This window comes from Podarcis raffonei, chromosome 7 (assembly GCF_027172205.1).
Source record: "Podarcis raffonei isolate rPodRaf1 chromosome 7, rPodRaf1.pri, whole genome shotgun sequence".
In the NCBI taxonomy this organism is placed as follows: domain Eukaryota; kingdom Metazoa; phylum Chordata; class Lepidosauria; order Squamata; family Lacertidae; genus Podarcis; species Podarcis raffonei.
Genome location: NC_070608.1, coordinates 85,992,931 through 86,013,958, shown reverse-complemented (window position 1 = coordinate 86,013,958; position 21,028 = coordinate 85,992,931). Strand labels below are relative to the sequence as shown.

Below are 21,028 nucleotides of genomic sequence, written 5' to 3'. Positions count from 1 at the left end.
TAACACTGTTCTAGAACATGCACTCAGAGAACTGGGTCTCCTTAATAGGACACCTGATGAAAACTGAAGGCTTCCTAAAAACCACTGAATCCACCTCTCCCTACCCACATGACCTGGGCTGCTGTGTGTAAGAGAAACCTGGTGGACAAGCGGCAACAAGAACAGGCCCATCTGCTTCATCCAACCAAGTCTCTGCTACATGTGCCTGGTCAGTTCCCCCAGCCATCATCAAGTCATGGATGGCACTGGTCTCCTTGGTCATTGACCTGGCGCTGCGGAGCAGCACTTTAAAGTCATGTGGGACACCCTTGTTGACACCTGTATCCTTCTGGGATAGCCTTCAGATAGTGACTAAACCTGCCTCCTTGGTAATGCCATGTTCTGGTCCTAATGCCGCTCCTGCTGCTGACCAGGGTCACTGAGATTGGGTGTCCCATTTCTCCCATCCTAGTGGTACCTGCCCCATCCATAATATTGGCTAGCCTTGTGTTGTTATCCAGTCCGCTGTTGTGTGGTTTTGGTTTTTAAGGAAATGCTGGGGGAGGGGGTAATTCCCACCCCCCAAAAATTCTCACATATGTTAGGGCAGGCTCTGTTTAATTTGACACAAGGTTTGCTATGACAAGGATTATAACTGCCTGTTTTCTATTTTGCGATAATTGCCTGGGAAGTTGGTGTCGTATCATGTATGGCTAGTGGAGTTATTTAGAGGAGGAGAAGGAGGAATGACGAGTGGGAGGAAGTCTGGGTCAGTGAGACTGGTAAACAGGATGGTAGGCAGATGGTATGTTGTGACTTCAATGCGCTGCACACTGTTTGGAGGAAGTGAGTTTGGGTTGCACTTTGGCATGTTATTGGGTAGGCTGAGCCGAAGTTGGGTAATTACTTTGTTTGAATGTAAGCAAGATAGCGTTTGAAGATCCTTTCTGAGAAAGGAATGTACTTTGTTTTGAGGCCATGGAAGTGGGTGTGGAGGACACAAGTCTAAATAGGATGTCGGTGATTGGGATAAATGGCAGCTGTGCTTCACTCCCTGGAAAACAAAGGATGTATCACAATCCAGTTTGTTTCTGGAAGTATTTTATGTAGCGGTGCAGTTGTTTGTGGGGACAGGTGCATTTTGTACTTGAGAGTGGAGTAAGTACAGTGGTACCTCGGGTTAAGTACTTAATTCATTCCAGAGGTCCGTACTTAACCTGAAACTGTTCTTAACCTGAAGCACCACTGTAGCTAATGGGGCCTCCTGCTGCTGACGCGCCACTGGAGCACAATTTCTGTTCTCATCCTCAAGCAAAGTTCTTAACCTGAAGCAATATTTCTGGGTTAGCGGAGTCTGTAACCTGAAGCGTATGTAACCCGAGGTACCACTGTATTTGTATTAAAAAATTGCAAATGTGCAATGCAGGCACATTTTTAATTGATGGAAAGGCTTTTAATTTATTGCTTTAACCAGTTTAAACACTCTTTAAGGACTAAATCCTGATTAACACAATAAGAATTTCCGTATTTTTCGTTCTATAGGACGCACTTTTCCCCTTCAAAAATGAAGGGGAAATGTGTGTGCGTCCTATGGAGCGAAGACACCATAGCCCCACAGCCCTCTCCCGGCTGGAGAGGTAACGCACGGCTATGGCAGGAGCCTCCATAGCCGTGTGTCACCTCTCCAGCCGGGAGAGCGCGCGCGGAGCTAAAGCGGCCCCCCCGCGACCCTCTCCCGGCTGGAGAGGTGACGCGCGGCTATGGCAGGAGCCTCTCCGCTGCGCCTTTCCGCTGCTCCCTGACCTGCTCTTTGGGGCTGGTGGTGGGCTTCCCCCCGCCAGCCCCAAAGAGCAGGTCGAAAGGAACCTTCCAAGGTAGCCGCCTGAATGCACCTTAAACGGCACCTTGTTTTAGAGCGGGAAAACAAGAGGGGGGGAAATTCTCCCACTCTCTGCGCAGCGCCTCCTGCCGCTTCACTGAAGGGGCGCTGGGCAGAGAGTGGAAGAATTTTTTTCCCTTGTTCTCCCCCCTCTAAAACAAGGTGCGTCCTTTTGTCCGGTGCGTCCTATGGTGCGAAAAATACGGTACTTTTGAGCAAAACCAGGATTTTGCAAACATTTAGCAATATTAGAGTTGCACACTTGTCAGCTACAATTTCACTTGATTAATCTACTGATTAACCAATGGAGGGACAACTATAATAGGTGAGAAATAATTTCCATCTTGGTTGTCTGTATATTATGTGTCATACCCTGTGCTGGTTCTGGAGAATTAATATAATGGAAAGGAAAAGAACAGATATCCTTCTTGTTTTTATTATCTTACAACTTCCTATTTTCTTTTTTTAAAAGCACTTATATTAAAGTTTAAAGGTAAAGGTAAAGGTACCCCTGCCCATACGGGCCAGTCGTGTCCGACTCTGGGGTTGCGTACTCATCTTGCTCTAGAGGCCGTGAGCCGGCGCCGTCCGAAGACACTTCCAGGTCACGTGGCCAGCGTGACGTAGCTGCAGCTGGCGAGCCAGCACCAGCGCAGCACACGGAAACGCCGTTTACCTTCCCGCTATAAAGCGGTCCCTATTTATCTACTTGCACTTAAGAGTGCTTTCGAACTGCTAAGGTGGGCAGGAGCTGGGACCGAATGACGGGAGCTCACCCCGCCACAGGGATTCGAACCGCCGACCATACGATCGGCAAGTCCTAGGCACTGAGGTTTTACCCACAGCGCCACCCGCGTCCCATATTAAAGTTTAGTAATATGCAAATTGTATTTTTAGTATTCTTCATTGCAACTAGGTCTTTGGCAAAGCAGCATATTTTAGAAACGTGCACATAAATGCACACCTAACCCACAACCCTGGCTACTGCAGAGAATACAGGACAAGACAGAACCCTGGCCTCCCCTGGTATATCAGCCCTTAGCATTATAATGATAAACACTAAGAGCTGGCCTACCAGGTCAGATCAGTGGCGAGTGTTGGGTGACAAGTGCTCACTTTATATGCAGCTGGTTTTGGAAGTTACTGTACCTGTGGCTTCCATTACTGAGCAACCACTACAAGGGATCTGTCTGTGTCAGAAGTGCTGACTTCCTAAATGTAGAACAGCCAACTGCTTGCTTAGGTAGGTAATAACAATAAGGATAACAATAATTTTATTACTTATACCCCAGTCACTCTGGGCAGCTTCCAGCACATATAAAAATATAATAAAATGCCAGACATTAAAAACTTCCTGATTTATCTTTGAGTGAAACTTGTTGTGCAAGAAGGGTATACAGGTGACTTTCAACATACGATAGTTTACATTCCTGGGACAGCACATAAAGCCAAAATTGCATATAGTCGAAACACATGGGGTGCAACGGCAGGTGGCCTTCCTTTTTAATTTTTCTTTAATTGCCAAATGTGTAAAGCTCAGTGCGGACAAGTTAAATGTGCATAAGTTGCGAGTTATCAGTATCTGAAAAGAAGTTAACATCTCCTGTCTTAACTGGGTAGGTCGTACTTCCGTCAATATTGCGTCAAAAGTATTTTGTCCATGACGAGCTGTTTTAAGGAGCACTGCACTCAGATGAATTAGTCATCCCACGCAACTACCTCTGGAAAGTGGCACAAGGGCTGTGCCACACAGTTTTTCCCACACCCTATCAGGGTGACCACATCTGGGATGTTGCAAGAACTTAATTACTGCTGAACTTTTTCCAAGCTGTGCCTTCCACTGCCTACTGTCTCATTACCCAAGGATCAGAGAACACACACCCTGGGAGCCAGGAATATGACAGCTTCCTTGGAAAAGGGAAAAACCTTTTGCCAGAGTCCTCTCCCCACCCACCCCCGCCCAGCTGTTTGCAAAGTTAAGATGCTGGAAGCCTCATTTTCTGCTGGGGATCATGTAGATTGTTATTCAGCCCACCCGCCCCGCCCGATCGCCTGCAGAGAAAGATGCTTGCAGCAATGATTCACCTTTCCTTTGCAAACAGTTGGGGGAAGGAGGGGGCCTGGTGGGCTTCTCCTGTTCTTGAAGGAGTGATGTCTGCCACCCACTGTGCGCTGGCGCATGTCTAGAGTCTGCAATCCTCACACAGAACGGTATCGTTCAAAACAAACAGGCCTCCTCTTAATATAGCCAATGTACCTGAGAAAATACTATATTTAACAAAAGTGTGTGCGAGGGGGGGGGATCCCATCTTTATTTAAAAATGCCCCAGTCCACGAGAGGGCCATGTGCACACTTGCTAATTGCTACACTCCTTCCTCCTCCTCCTCTTCTTTTAAAAGTTTAATACAGAAAGTCTATTTGATATTTATTCAACTTAGTTTCTCCAGTTACAGTTTTGCACTGTACAAAGCATTTTAATGACACAGTAGTTAAAAAGATCTATACAAATTGAAATGTGATACCCTTTTCTCCAAATATTTAATTGCCATAAATTTGTTTAAAAATACACATTAAACGCATATTTCAGACACTAAACGTTCTATAATCTCAATACTACAAAATACATAGATACACTATTCAGGTGGGGGGGAATCTAGTAAGTATATAATATTTTGCTCACTATTAACATACGTGAAATGCACATACTGACTTAGAAATCCTAATTTGGAGCCCCAAAGTACCCCTTTAAAATTTCAAATATTTTGCAAAGTAAAGGGGGGTTCTTCTTCTTCTGAACATTGGGGCTCCATAGGGCCTATACATTCTGGAAATAATGGAAATGTTTAGAATTGGATGCATTTTAGTTTGGCAAATGTAACCTTGATAACTGGGGGTGGAATCAACTCTGTCTCCACTCATGTTATTTTTCCTCAGAAGCATGGGTGACTCCAGCTATAATGCTCTAAAAATTTTGCTGCATAGGTTTGATCTACCTAAGGGCAGGCCATCAGACCTTCCTCTAGATCCTTCCATCACAAACACCTCTCTGCTTCCCCGAAGTACCACAGCCTCCCCTAATCTGCAGACCTTCAGATGTGTTGGACTACAGCTCCCATGAGCCTCAGCCATCATGGCGATGCCAGCTGGGCCTGATGGGAGTCATAGTCAAAAACAACTGGTGGGTACCAGGATGGCAAAGGCTGCAGTGCCCAAAAAAATTAGTTCATTACACTTCTATGCCACTCTTCCTTCCAAAGGGGAGCCCAAGATGGCAAACATTGAAGTGTTAAAGTGACACAATTGAAGATAAGATAAAAACATATTTAAAAATATGTTCAGATATTTACATGACAAAAATAGAGAAAGATGGAAAGGAATTGCTGAAACAAGTAACAGAAGTGGAATACAAAAAGGGAGGTGAGAGGAGGTCGATGAAACAAGGGAATGAAAGATAGAGTATTGAAATGGTATGATGTATGTTTTCAAATTGTTGTTTTGTTTTGTTTAGTTTAATGTGTTAAGGCTGTGTTCTATATTGTTTATATATTGTATTGTATTGTTTCTTTCTCTCTCTCTTTTGTTCTTTTTTCTTGTCTTTTTTCTTCTCTTTTTTTCTTGTAAGGTTTTAAAAGTAATAAATATTATTTTTTAAAAAAAATAAAAACATATTTAAAGCAGTTAAAAACTCTACTGCTGATCATAGAGTCCCAAGATGGTTGATGCAGTTGGGACTTGAGTCCCAAGCCGTGTAGGGCTTTCTGTGCTAGTGCTAACACTCTGAATTGGGCTCAGTAGCCCACTGGCAGCCAGGGCAGAGCTTTTGCAGCTGGCAAGATACGGTCCATTTGGGCTGCTCCAATGACCAACCTAGCAGCCTTATTCTTGTGTAGTTGCATGGGCAGGGTATAAATAAAATTATTAGTAGTACTACTTTCTGGTGATGATTCCTACCCCACGGGTAGGCATTGAACTACTGTGCAGAGCCTCTGGCTTCCATTCCTTTGAGTTGTTCCAAAAGGGCACCATGATCAAAAACTATTGTGAGGCTGAGAATTTCCAAAATGGTACTCCGGTCAAAGCCTCAAGCAAACTAAGCTTATGGCTTGTGAGTGACTATTCTGTCTGCATCTCTTCATCTTCCATGTAGTCTTCCAAGAAGCATTACCATAGTTCAAGGACACATTCCAGGCAGCTGAAAGCTCTCAAGGAGGGCCCAGAAGATGACCATATGGATTGTGGCTTGGGGAGAGTCCCAAGGGCCAGGATAGACAGGATTGGAGGGCTACATATGACCCGCAGTCCTCAACCCCTGGTCTATACCAACAGAAGGAACATAGAACTGACCAAAGACACTTCTCTGCCTGAGGCGAATGACAAAATGGGCCCCTTTCTGCCTCCCACATACAGCAGCTGATTGGACTAGTAGCTGAATCTTAATTCAACACTAATGATAGGACAGAGGCAGCAGGTATGGGGCGGGGAGCAGTACACGCTGTGAAAGATCTACAGCTCTCTCCTCCAACAGAAGGGAATGGCTGAGGAGTGACTGTCTTCAACACCTGCCTCACCTTGCCCAATGGTAGGGTGGGTGGGCCCTGAAGGGTAGGGCTTGTCTTATTGTTCCCTTTCCGTTTACAAGAACTAGACCACATTCTCAGTCCTCAAGTGGGTATTCGCCAGCAAGAAACGATACCTGGGGGGCATTGTGGGAGGGGAACACTAAAAAGGACCCCTGGACGGTTAGGTCCAGTCAAAGGTGACTCCGGGGTTGCGGCGCTCACCTTGTTTCAGGCCAAGGGAGCCGGCGTTCGTCCGCAGACAGCTTCCCAGGTCATGTGACCAGCATGACTAAACCGCTTCTGGTGCCAAAATGTTTCCAAAACTGAAATGTAAGGTCAAGCAGGCACCATAAATGGAAAATGCCATGGTGTGGAGATGGTGGGGGTAGGAGAGTTCTGGACTTTGTTTATTGACAGCTAGTACCTGTACATCCAGGGCGAAGATGTTTGGAGAGGGAGGGGGGTTTTGCCCTCTTGAAACGGCCCTCTTGCTTCCAAACACAGTGCCTGTGAGGAGGGGTGGCCAAGTCTCAAAAGCATGAGCTCCCCCCCCCCCCGCTGGCTTAACTCTTTTGTCAATTCAGAGAGAGAGGGAGAGAGAACATTTGAAAGAGCTGGTGGGCAGTTTCTTTGGTGGGTTCGTTCCATTATTCACCTTGTCTTGTTTTCCTTTAGTCCCTCCTGGCCTTAAATCTGTGTTTGCTTGCTCCCAGCCTTCCTTTCTCAGTCAATCAGTCCCACCTTCCTTATTTTAAAATAATAATTGTTGTCTGAGTCTTATCTTAGTTTTCCATTTTGAACCTGTTTTCATGGGCACAGATGTTTTCTCCTGGGTTGTGCACGTCTCTTAGCAGTTCTTCCCGCAGCTTGTCTTTCTGTTAGTGCTTCATTACGGCCCTGCCTGTTTCCATCCAGTCTCCCTTACCCTTCTTGCCCAGTACCCAGCCTTGCAGCTTCTCCAGTCCTTTCCTAATTCATCATTTCCCATCCTTCCTTGTAGTAGTTTTAAAAGCAAAATGGCTGTTCGTTGTCTGCGTGTTTTCTACCTTAACTGTACCTTTGCCTTGTGTATGTTATGTGTATTGGGTAAATCTTGCATGTGTGCATACACCATTGTACGAGCAAACACATCGCAACATCACACATTGAACATAGCACAGAATGAAATGATAATAAATCAAGGCACCTGTCTGGCAGCACCATGGTGCCGACAGAGGTGCTGGCAGCAGCAGAAGCACCACTAGCCAGACCGGTTCTCTCCCAGTCAGGCTGGTTCATCTGCCTGCTCCTGTTGTGGGGGGGGGGAGATGCCTGCCTAAGTTACCTGAATAGCCCCTTACTGCCAAAGCAGCATCTTACCTGCTCCTGTGTAAATTGCCCCAGTAGCGGTCCATATCCAATGTTGCCTGTCTAGGCTGTAGCAGTCACCTAAGACCACAAAGAGTTGGGGGCAACAGTCCCTCAGTGGGGAGGGTGTTCCGCATGTGGGTCCTGTGTTTAAAGCGCAGGCAGGTCAGTATGGAAGAAGGGGGTCTGCTCCTTGCAGATTTTGGTCCTAGGCCATTTGGTCTTTAAGCATCAAAGTCAGCCTTGGAGCCACCACCATCCCTGCGCCTCTTGGGCATCTCTGACCGGGTGCTACAGGGGAGCTGATGCATTGGGCTGTTAGCTTTGGTAGCTTAATGCAGCCTCCACGTTCAGGGCTAGTGTACTTTGGAATGTCGCTTTCTTGGGTGGGTGGGAAGAACACGGGCAATTTTATCATTTCATGCCTGTCTCAGGGACCTCTGGGGTCAGGAAAAAATGCTTGGCCTGCAGAGGCAGCTGCTGCATGACTACCTAGCTGTCCCCATGTTGGGTATCATTGTGATGTGCCTTCTATTTCTGCTATGGCCAGCTGCCTCACAGACTTCCTACTCCCTTGCTATCTCTTCCTCTGGGCTCAAGGAAGTCCATGTGCCCCACAACCACCCCTTTCCAATGGATCTTCTTCTTAAAGGACAGGGCCTTGAGTCAAAAGACTTTTGAATAGCCCTTTCTCCTCCCTCACTACCCACTGACCCACCCATTACAAGCCCTGGAGGTAAAGGACTCTCTCACCCAGCAACAGTGGGGGGTGCCACCCCTAGCAGACAGCCTCCCCATCATTTCTTCTCAACTGCTTCCTGGCTCTACAGCCTTACACCTCTGCCCAGCTGCATGCCTCTACTGCCAGACTAAGTTGGCAACCACAGCTGCCTGCCTCCGGTCTCCAGGACTGGAGAAATCAGCTTGTAGAGCCAGCTGTGCCGCATGCCTGTCCGGCTGCCCCCACCCCCACAAACATCTCCATCTCCAAGGCTGCTATTTGCCTAACCTCCCCCTCCCTCCTGGCCTACCTGCATTGCTGCCTGAGTCACCTCCTGCTCTGCCGCCTCTTCTCTTCCTGCTGGCCACCCAGACCCACCCGCTTGTCTGCCAGGGGCGAGCTACCTGCCACTGTGCTAGCCCTCACTTGCCCAAAATCTCAGCACTCTCTGTGCGTGCACTATGTGTTGTTGTTGTTTTCAATTTCCCTGGGCCGTTTGCTGTGGCTGTTCATGGCTCATCAGATCTGATTCGGAGCCTGCCACTTGGGCTCCTGCCGCCTGCCTGCTTCCAGTGGCCTGCCTCAGTTGTCCGGTGCATTTGGCATTGGAAACTTCAACTGCCTGGCTGACGGCCTCCCACTCCCACCCCACCCCAGGCTAAGCTGGCCAACCTCCCTGCACCTTGTGTGTCTGGGGCCATTCTGACATAAAGTCCTGTTATTTAGTCAGAGCCGTCTTTTCCATTGGTCTTAGTGGTGTGTCATGCCAGGGCACCGGCCTCTCAGGGGCACCCTAGCGAGTGGGGGACATGCATGGCTTTGCTAGGAGCCTCCCCTTTCCCTGCACACCCACCAGCTCCGCCCAACCACCTATATGGCTGGCGGGCGTGCAGCTTCCTTCCCAAGCCTCTGCAGGCGGAGAGCGATCCCCACAGAGGCTTAGGATGGAAGCAGTATCTTCATCTGTAAAGACAGCCCTGCTCCCGGTCGCTGTCCTTTTCCTGCTTCCTGGAGAAAGGCGGTGTGCAGCCTTCCCGGGCTGCCTTCTTGTGCGCCCCAACACTGGAGAGCATGTCCACCAGCACGTTTCCCTGCTTGATCACCGCCACCACGCCGGGGATCAGGGCAGTAGGGGAGGCAGAGAACATTTTCCACCACCCCCTCCCTTGTTTTGGAGTTGCCAGCGGGGCGCCAGAGGGATCTTTGCACCACGGCGCCAGATATGCTTAAGACAGCCCTGTGTTTAGTGTTCTGCTTCCAGGTACTTCCTTGGGGGGGATTTTACGTGCTGCAGTTCCTCATGGGTCCTCCTTTCTCACAGTCATGCTGAGTGTTGACCAGGAGACTGCTGGCACCCCAGTCTTGCAGGGCCATGAGGATCCCTTGTGCTGTGGTTTTTCCATCTCTGCTGCCCCATGTCAGCCTTCTTCCTTGGTCCCCCTCTGTGGTGCCAGCTGCCTGCTGCTCTCTCCCTCTCTTGCTACCAGCCCCCTCTTCCTTCCCTAGGACCGGGGAAATTGGTGTGCCAACCAAGACTGCTAGGCAGGTAGGCTGGTTGCAGCAACCCCATATTTGCCTCGTCTAGTCCACTGTGTCCACTGTGCTCATCCCAATATGATTGCTGGTTCTGGTGCTGCTACTGCCTCCTAGATTTTAGGGCCTGGAATCAAAATACACATTCCTATTTTCTCTCTTTCATTTTACTGCTGCTGGCAACATTTTGCCCCATATATGACAGGGTCCCTCTCACGTTGAAAAAGGGACTCTGTTAATTCTTTCTTTCCCAACACCACTGCTGCTGACAATAATCTGCCCCTTATAAGACAGGGATTTGAGTAAAAAGTACCTTGTGTTATTTTTCTGTGCATATCAGCCTATCAGATAAGACAAGTCAGTGGGGTTCCCAAGGATTGGTGATGATTTTCTGGATTGCAGTTCAGATTCAGTGGTTGGGCTGGGGCAAATCTGTATTACTGAATCAAGTGGGGGCACAACAATTTGCACTGCCTTCATTTTAATGCTCCAAAATGCTATTTAAATGCTAAGGCTGCAGTCCTGGATGCACTTACTTGGGAGTAAAGCCCATTGAACTCAATGGGTGTTACTTCTGAGTAGACTTGGCTAGACTTGTGCTGTATGTATAATTATTAACCATTTACAGCAGGGATTGCAAGTCAGTTTATTTACATCCATCTCCAGATGTTCTTCCCCCTTATTGTAGCATGTGTGAAACAGTGATAAAGTGAATCTTCCCTCCTGTTAGCAGTTGACTTCTTGGGGAAGAAAAGGACAGGTGGTGTCTCCTAGAAAGAGAACTTGGAATAGTAGGTCTCTGCTTAAGTTGTGATTACCCCTTCCAAAGTGTTGTTTGAAGAACCTATGAGGCAGGAACAGGTGCCTTCAGTCAGACCCCTGCCCCAGTTCTGCTTATACTCTGGGTGCCTTTGGACAGTGGCTGTGGGTCACTTGCAGGTCATTCAAATGCAGTTCTTATGTGTTCACATTAGCTTCATTCCCTCATTCATTCATTTATTCATGCATTTCCCAGATTTTTGTATATATACATAACGTATTTTCCATTACAAGTCAATTCTCTTAGGACTTACCAGTCCATTCTTCCATGGAATTCTATTTTTTAAAAAAAGCTTAATTCCCATTTTATTACTCTTCCACCGTTTGGAATCCACACCAGAGTTTGGCCTAATGTATCCAGCCTGTGCTTATTTTGTATACCTGTGTGCGCACACTTATATAAAAAAAAAATCACTCAAAGATCATGAGAACAAACATTGCCGGCCTTAGTTATCATGTCTCAAAATGGGGAAAATGGGAGGGGAGGGGTAATAGCCATTTCCATTTGGTTTTTAAAAATAATACATACATACATACATACATACATACATACATACATAGGTCTTGCATAAGAGTAGTATTTAGCTATTTTAACTGTTTGATTTTCTGGGATGGAGTGAGTGGAAATGTAAAATTAAAAAATGGGATATCGGATGGTCCCTTGTAACTGTTAGCAAAACAGCCAGCCGCACAACCATTTTCATTTATTTCTTCCCCCGAAAAAAGAAGCCCTGGTGCCACTCCTCATGTAGGAATTAATGAGATCTAATTGCTGGCTGGCAGGAAAAAAAGTTATGCCTGAACAGCACAGAGATTTAGAGGAGACTCCCTAAAACACGTCCGGGTGTTTTTGCATGAAGTGCCGTAGCTCACGGGCGGGGAGCCTGCGGCCCCCTAGTCCGTGGGTGACTGTTGGCAATGCTGGCTGGGGCTGAGGGGAGCCCCACAATTTTCATTGGGCTGGCGGCCTGCCCTGCCCAGACTGATGCTATACCATTGCCCCCCAGACCAGTGTGCTTGCCCGCCTGTGTTGATGATGCCACCTTCCCATTCGTGTGCAATGCTGGCCTTAAAAAAAAAAATCATTTCTATGGCAGTGTTGGCAAAACCTGCCTCGTGGTATGACTTGTGCAGTTTGGATAGCATAAGAGATGCGGGTGGCGGGGGACGCGGGTGGCGCTGTGGGTAAAAGCCTCAGCGCCTAGGGCTTGCTGATCGAAAGGTCGGCGGTTCGAATCCCCGCGGCGGGGTGCGCTCCCGTTGCTCGGTCCCAGCGCCTGCCAACCTAGCAGTTCGAAAGCACTCCCGGGTGCAAGTAGATAAATAGGGACCGCTTACTAGCGGGAAGGTAAACGGCGTTTCCGTGTGCGGCTCTGGCTCGCCAGTGCAGCGATGTCACGCTGGCCACGTGACCCGGAAGTGTCTCCGGACAGGGCTGGCCCCTGGCCTCTTGAGTGAGATGGGCACACAACCCTAGAGTCTGGCAAGACTGGCCCGTACGGGCAGGGGTACCTTTACCTTCAAGAGACTGTTGCCGTTGTGTAGGGTGTATAGGGTTGTTTTTGTGTGTGAGAGAGAGACAGCATAATACTGGTGTTTGGGTGTGTTCTTAAAGAGCAGCTGTGCTTTCCTCATTCTCGTGTTAGGTATACTGGCATAGCTGTCAACGTTTCCCTTTTTTTAAGGGAAATTTCCTTATTCCGAATAGGATTCCTCTCAAGAAAAGGGAAAAGTTGACAGCTATGATATGCAGGAGCACACAGGCATTTCTGTGAAGGAAAGCTCACGCCATAGACTTGGTACGTGGCATAGTCTCCTTTCTGCATCCCTGGCAGCGATTGCGAGTCTTCCTGTGGTGACTAAGGAGCAGAGCAGTGGGAGGTGCGGCTTCCGACAGGGGCGGGCGTGGCCAGTCTGGTTTCGGGGTTGGGATGATTGACGTCAGCACCTCCGAGGCTGGGCACTCTTCACCTGTTTCCAGGAGGCGGCAAGGCCCATACAAGTGTTTGCCTGCTCCACAGAGGACTGTGTACATAGCCCTCAGCAGCTAACATGCTGCCTCCTGCAAATATTCGGCGAAGACTTCTTGGAGTGTACTAATGCCTCCTCTCTCCCTCCTTTCTTCCAGCTCTGCCACCATTCAGGATGCAGCAGCTGATCTCCTGCCTGGGCTTGTGGCTCTTCTTCCAGCTCCCCTGCCTGAGCTCTGGGACACGTGTCGTCTACAAGGTACAGGAGGAACAGCCACCCAACACACTGATCGGCAGCCTGGCAGCAGACTATGGCTTCCCAGATGTGGGGCACTTGTATAAGCTGGAGGTAGGTGCCCCCTTCCTGCGTGTGGATGGTAAGACTGGTGACATCTACACTACAGAGACCTCCATTGACCGAGAGAGCCTGCGAGAATGCCAGCAGCTGTTTCCAGGAGACCCGTGCTTCCTGGAGTTTGAGGTTTCCATCACGGACCTGATGAACAATAGCCCACGCCTGCTGGAAGGGCAGATTGAGGTGCTGGACATCAATGACAATACACCCAACTTTGCCTCTCCCGTTATCACATTAGCCATTCCTGAAAACACCAATATTGGGACACTCTTCCCCATTCCGCTGGCCATGGACCGTGATGCTGGCGCCAACAGTGTGGCTTCCTATGAGCTCATGCCTGGTTCAGATGCCCAGAAGCTTTTTGGCTTGCAGGTAGCAGAGGACCAAGAGGAGAAACAGCCACAGCTGATCGTCATGGGAAGCCTGGACCGGGAGCAATCGGAGTCCTATGACCTGACTATCAAAGTACAGGACGGGGGCAACCCACCACGTGCTAGCAGTGCCTTGCTGCGCATCACTATCCTGGACATGAATGACAATGCGCCCAAGTTTGAGAAGCCCCTCTACGAGGCCGAACTCTCGGAGAACAGCCCCATTGGTCACTCCGTGCTGCAGGTGAGCCCCTCCTTTCATGGGGAAATGGGGAAAACTGAACGGCTCTCAGGTGGGACTGATGAATGTATTTCCCGTTTGAAAAGCAGGGCAAGGAGCAGGCTGTGTGACTCAAGGTTTAGAATGACTGGCATTTTCAGAGGCCGTGCAGATATGCAGCTGCTTTTCCCAACTAAATTTTACTGCCGTTTGACAATGTGGAGAACGGGAAGAGGGCGTGGGGAACGCAGAAGTGGCCTAGCAAGGATTTTCATGGGGGAATGAAAGCCAGCTTGGGTGGGAAGGGTAGAAAAAACACAGGTGTGCCTGGGAAACACCGTCTTCAGTGCTGGCCCAACCCTGGCTAAGACCTCATCACTTCAGAATGGAGATGGCCAATCTGATGTTTGATTTATGCCCCTATAGATTCTTTCAATTTCGTTGTTCTGTATGGGACAATGACAATAAAGATTAACGTAATCATAATATAAGGGACGCGGGTGGGGCTGTGGGTTAAACCACAAAGCCTAGGACTTGCCGATCAGAAGGTCAGTGGTTCGAATCCCCTCGACAGGGTGAGCTCCCGTTGCTCGGTCCCTGCTCCTGCCAACCTAGCAGTTCAAAAGCACGGCAAAGTTCAAGTAGATAAATAGCTCCGACAGGAAGGTAAACGGCGTTTCCGTGTGATGCTCTGGTTCGCCAGAAGCAGCTTAGTCATGCTGGCCACATGACCCGGAAGCTGTTTGTGGACAAACGCCGTCTCCCTCGGCCAATAAAGCGAGATGAGCGCCGCAAGCCCAGAATCGGTCACAACTGGACCTAATGGTCAGGGGTCCCTTTACCTTTAATCGTAATATATATACACACACACAGAGAGAGAGAGAGAGAGAGAGAGAGAGAGAGAGAGAGAGAGAGTGAGTGTTACAACCTTGTTGGATCAGGATAATGCTGATGTATGTATATATACACACACACACCCAGGAGATGACTTAGGTCAGAACCTTTCCTACTAGCATAGGTGAAATTGGTGGTGCTCAGGCACTGAAAGGCATTCCTAGGATTTGGGGTTAGATAATTTTACTGTGGGTTTTAAATTCTAATTTTTCACTCTTCTATTGGGATATCACTGGTTTATGAAGCAGCAGCCCAAGCCGAGGGTGTGAGCATTTGATTCCTCCTTTTTTAGGAGAAGGGGCAGGGGTACCACCTTCCACCTTGCGTGCGAAGGTGATACCTGGAATTGACATTTAACATCAGGGCCCTCCATCCATCCAGTACAGCAAAATGATAAGCAAGAGAAAAGCAAACATTAGGCAGACCTTTTAAAAAAGCAAACAATGAGTATGGGGCTGATTTCTTGGAATAGGGCACAGCTTTGAGAAATGAGTAATCTGTGGCCAAGGTGACTGGCAACCTCTGTTACTGCTGCTCCTGTTGCTTCATAAAGTGCTTCTATCTGGTTACCTGGCAGGAGGGAGGGGAGCCTATGAGGCGCCATTGGCTTGGCTGTAGCCAATCGCCATCTGGTTTCTCCACCTTCCCTTCCAGAACAATCTCATACAATGTGTCTGGATTGGCTCCCCTCCCTTTTGAATTATTCCCATTAAATTGTAAACTATTTTACAATTTCCGTGTTTATAAAATGCTTTTCATGTGTTCACAGTGTGCCATGTGCATTTTCGCAAAAGCTCTTTCAATCATTCTGTTAGGTATTTTGTAAAACAAATCTCTTTCTGTCTAGATGTAACACCTGAAGTGGCTTAAGTTACTGCAGGTAAACTTTCTCCTTCAGACACAATATAAGAGCTTGGGCATATATGGAATTGTGTGTAGCAAGAAGAGGAAGGGGTGGGTCTTTGCATTTCATCATTTTTCTTTCTTGCATTTTTTGTTGTTGTTGCTCTTGCTGTGGCCCTGCTTGGCTAGTTTATATCTTCTCCATGTTTATAATTAAAGCCAATTGCTGAGTATCCATTTTCTGATGACAGCAGAGAGACATGTTGTCTTGTCAGTAGGGCTGTGTTGTTGTTGTTATGCTGCTACTTCACAGCCCCCTTTGTTGTCTACTGAGTGGTGCAATCTTATACCTGCCTATTCAAAAGATGCTTGATAGCATCAGGTCAGATTAGTTATCTCGTATTTTAACGAGTAACTGATCGGGCAAAGATGTACCCTTGGGACAGTCCCACTGCAAGAGCAAGTCATCACAATGAGGCATTGTTGGTGCCCACCATGCACCTGCCATTGTGAGACTCACTGTTTCCTCTAGGTTTTGCTGACACCTCTGAGTCCTGATTTTTGAAGCTGACACCCCACTCTAATGAATGCAAAAGGAAAGTGTGGATTCCCACAACCCAAGAGGCACATACAGATCTATGGTTGCCTCACCTCAAAAAGGAAATTGAAGAGTTGAGAAACGTTCAGGAAAGGGCAGCCAAAATGATCACAGGTGTGGAACACCTGACCTATGAGGAAAGGCCCCATGGTTTCAAGCTCTTTAGCTTAGAGAACAAGCAAGTGAGAAGGTAGTATGACAGAAGTTAATAAAACTATGCATTGCATGGAGAAAATGGAGAAAGGTTTTTGTCCCTCTTTCATAACACTTGAACTGAGTGTTGGAAGATTAGGAAAGATAAAAGAAAGCACTTCTTCACACAGCATGTAATTAAACTATGGAACTCGCTCCCCTAGTATTGATCTTGGGTTTGTCCCTTCTCAGGTAGGGAGTCATTCAATGGTTTATGCAGTAAGGACTTTCTCTGCGGAAAGCCTTTGGCACAGCCCCACTTCTTTCTATTGCTCAGCGTCAGGGACCTGCTGGGTGGTTTTTGGATTGGTAAATTCTTTGCATACCAGAGTGGAAGAGGTGGCCTCTCAGCTAGACCAGCCAAGCCAGTTCCACCAGAAAGAGAAATGCCTCGTGTCAGTCTCAGGCAACACCTGGGCTTTTGGCCAAGAGCTGAAAGAACTGAGGAGCCTAGCAAGCTTCTGCAGGAGTCATGGGATGTGGGTTGTGGAGTTAGCTGGGACATTGTTGTATGTGCAGTTGGGGCACTTAGAAGACAGTGTTTGGGTGTATCAGGTATGGATTGTGGGTGTCATCTTTGACTAAGAGAGGACTTGAATGGCGGGATGTAGTAATAGTGGTTTTTTTAATAGGGACAATTTGCATGTAGTGATAAACCACATTTAATGACGATTGGGACGGCCAGATCACTCTGGCTTTCCTCCTCCCTTGGTGGAAGTGAGAGTAGGAAGCCATGAAGCCTTTGCTTTTCATTACCAAGGTTGCGGTTTGTTTCTCCCTAACAAACCATGATCAGCAAGTCAACAGCAAACCATGACTTCATGTTGGCTAATGATTGTGGTTTGTTAGGGAGAACCACAACCCCAGATTTGTAATGCTGTAATGACAGGCAAAGGCCCTATGGTTTATTGCTGCTGCTTGCACCAGAGAAGGAACAAAGTAGGGAGTGATCCAGCAGCATTCATTAGCACACTTCTCAATAACCCTGACTTACTGCTACATATTAAGGAGACCATTTGTTGCATTTTACCACACCATTTCTCAAACGTGGGCATTGTCTCATTTTATCCTCCCCACAACAACCCTGTGAAATTGAGTAAGGTTGAGAAAAAGACCTGTCCAAGATCGCCAGGTGGGGTACTGTGTACAGTACTGGACACCCCATCTTAATAAAAACAGAGTTGGAAAATGTGTACAAAAGGCCAACCAAGGAATTGTAGCATCTTCCCTATATGTTTGGGTTTGTTGTTTTTTTTAATAAAGAACGTGTTTTAGAGAAAAGGGGACATGACAGAGGTTTATAACATTATGCGCAGATAATATATGGAGATATATTTCTGTCTGCTTCCCAGAACACTAGAACGCAGGGCCACCCAATAAAACCTATAGCTCAGCTAGTATATTCCAGACAGACAAGGAAGAACACAATGCCTGCTTTGTAATTCCTCCATCGCAGGGTGTGGATGGCCACTGCGTCACAGTGGCTTTAAAAGGGGATTGCACAAGTTCATGGAAGACCGGTTTATCAGTTAGAAGAGGCACCTGGAACCTCCATGTTCAAAGGCAGCGTATCTCTAAATGCTAGTTTCAAGGGGGCAAAGTTTGCACCTGGCTGGCCACTGATGGAAATAGGATGCTGAAGTAGGTGGAGCAAAGCTCTTTAATTTTTCTTATTATTTATGGATGAGAGAGGATACGAACAGATCCAAAGCTGTAGAGTCCACACTACAACATCTCTTTCAATGCTTTTATGACAAGACAAGGCATGCCTCATGCTTGCAGGGTTGTTTTGTGTTTTGTTAGAACCAGGAGTGGAACAGCCCAGAGCTATGTAAAAAATAGGGATTCCTGGAGGTAGACTTACACCTAAGATTAAAGATGAGGGAGCCTCTGAACACATCTTCAGTCTAGGAACACCATTCATACAAGAACGCACTCATGGCTTTCCCTCGCTGTCTTTCATTTAGACAATCAAATTCAGATTGGGGAAAAACAATCCTTTTCGTTGTTGCTATTGTTCTACAGTTAGGAGTCAAAAACCCTTGCCAACCTATTACAAATCACCATTGTAGATCCTGATGTACTTTCTGCCCACCGCTATTATAGACAACAGTGGTATAAAAGTTTCAGTGTGAAACTTTTGCTGGCGATCACCAAGAAAAATATTGGTAATTTTTGGAATTTTGACAGGGATGGCTCCCTTTGGCTTGCATCTTGCCCAGTGAGAAGCAGCTGTAGTAAACTAGTGCTCTTGGTGTCGGTGCAATTGATTCAGTTGACATCACACGATGTGATACAACACTTTGCGATGGCTGAAGTGTTCTATCATCTCCTTGGTGCAAGGGATAGTTGGGGCACATTCCTAAGGTCAGCAAGCTCAGTTTTCTCAGGCATAATTTACCTGTTCACCACTTCCTTTTCTCATTGCAGGTGAAGGCTAATGATTCTGACCAGGGTGCCAATGCGGAGATTGACTACTCCTTCCACCAAGCTTCCGATGTGGTTCGCCGGTTGCTGCGCCTGGACAGAGCCACTGGACTTATCACTGTTCAGGGTCCCGTTGATCGTGAAGACATCAATGTGCTCAAGTTCTCCGTGTTGGCCAAGGATAAAGGGGCCAACCCGAAAACTGCCCGTGCCCAGGTGGTGATTAGTGTCAGGGATATGAATGACAACGCTCCATCCATTGAAATCCGTGGTATTGGCTTGGTCACCCACCAAGATGGCATGGCTAATATCTCAGAAGATGTGCCGGTTGAGACACCTGTGGCTCTGGTACAGGTGTCTGATCGGGATGAAGGCGAGAATGCTGTTGTGACCTGTGTGGTGGCTGGTGATGTACCTTTCCAGTTGCGACAAGCCAGTGACACCGGAAGTGACAGCAAAAAGAAGTATTTTCTCCAGACCACGACGCCACTAGACTATGAGGCCGTGAAAGAATACACCATTGAGATTGTGGCTGTGGATTCTGGCAATCCACCTCTGTCCAGCACCAACTCTCTCAAGGTGCAGGTGGTGGATGTTAATGACAACGACCCAGTTTTCAGCCAGAGCTCAACAGAGGTATCTTTCCCAGAAAATAATTCCCCAGATGACTTGGTGGTAGAAGTGAGTGCTACTGATGCAGACAGCGGGTCCAACGCTAAGCTGGTGTACTCCCTAGTGACAGAGCCTTCATCCAAAGGCATATTCTCCATTGATCCAGAGTCTGGTGAAATCCGGGTTAAGACTGTCCTGGACCGTGAGCAGCGAGAACGCTATGAATTCTTGGTAGTCGCAGCGGACAAGGGCAGCCCTAGCCGGAAGGGGACGGCCTCTGTTGCCATCAACGTCATGGACCGCAACGACAATGACCCAAAGTTCATGCTAAGTGGCTACAACTTCTCCGTCATGGAAAACATGCCCCCTCTGAGTCCCGTGGGCATGGTGACAGTAATCGATGCAGACAAAGGGGAGAATGCCTTCATTCAGCTCTCAGTAGAGCAGGACAACGGGGACTTTGTTATCCAGAATGGTACTGGCACCATCCTCTCCAGCATTTCCTTTGACCGCGAGCGGCAGAGCACTTACACCTTCCGACTGAAAGCTGTGGATTCAGGTGACCCACCCAGGTCTGCCTATGTTGGGGTGACCATCAATGTGCTCGACGAGAACGACAACGCTCCTGTCATCATTTCTCCATCCAACGCTTCCTACAAGCATATCCAGCCGCACACTAGTCCTGGGCAGCAGGTCATGAGTGTGGGAGCCGAAGACATTGACTCTGGGATCAACGCTGAGCTGCAGTACAGCATCATGGGTGGAAACCCCTTTGAGCTCTTCAAGATTTCGCCCCAGAGCGGAAACATCACATTGGAAAAGGAGATCCTCCGCAAGCACCACGGGCTTCACCGCCTGGTGGTGCGCGTCAATGACAAGGGCAAGCCGTCTCGCCACGGCACCGCTCTGGTCCATTTCTACGTCAACGAGACCCTGACTAACCGCACGCTGCTGGAGACTCTGGTGGGCCACAGCTTGGACACGCCGATCGACATTGACATCGCCGGCGACCCCGAGTACGAGCGCAGCAAGCAGCGCAGCAACATCCTCTTTGGGGTCATTGCGGGCATAGTGGCTGTCACGCTGGTCATTGTGCTGGTTGTGCTGGTGCGCTACTGCCGCCAGAAGGAGGCCAAGAGCGGCTACCAGGCGGGCAAGAAGGAAACCAAGGACCTGTACGCTCCCAAGCAAGGCAGCAAAGGCAACAAAGCCAAGAGCAAGGTCAAAAAGAACAAGTCCCCCAAGCCGCCCAAACCAGCCGAGGATGAGGAAGAAACGGGCCTGCAGAAATCCCTCAAGTTCAACCTGATGAATGACTCGGTCAGCGACAGCCCCCGCATCCACCTGCCCCTTAACTACCCCCCTGGCAGCCCTGACTTGGGCCGCCACTACCGCTCCAACTCCCCCCTGCCTTCCATCCAGCTCCAGCCCCAGTCGCCGTCTGCCTCCAAGAAGCACCAGGTGGTGCAGGACCTGCCGGCCACCAATACATTTGTGGGCACAGGGGACAGCAATTCCACAGGCTCGGAGCAGTATTCAGACTACAGCTACCGCACCAACCCTCAGAAATACACCAACAAGCAGGTAGGAGAGATTGTCCTGCACCCTCCCAGAGCCCCCTCACGCCGCACCCGGGCCATATGGACAGAAGTGTGGGAGTGACGTGGACTCCGCCCACCCTGAATGAATGGACCTTGACCCCTTGGCA

The 21,028-nt window shown here is 48.3% G+C and overlaps 1 protein-coding gene across 4 annotated transcripts in view; it reads left to right on the top strand.

Annotated features, from left to right (window-relative positions):
• The window catches only part of PCDH1 (protocadherin 1), a 75,036-nt gene that overhangs the window by 13,258 nt on the left and 40,750 nt on the right, over positions 1-21,028 (top strand). For all 4 annotated transcript variants that reach the window (XM_053397330.1, XM_053397331.1, XM_053397328.1 and 1 more), the window contains exons 2-3: positions 12,967-13,778; positions 18,712-20,904. In XM_053397330.1, the coding sequence (XP_053253305.1) occupies positions 12,984-13,778; positions 18,712-20,904 (2,988 nt within the window). In that variant the 5' untranslated portion in view covers positions 12,967-12,983. The remainder of the gene's footprint in view (positions 1-12,966; positions 13,779-18,711; positions 20,905-21,028) is intronic.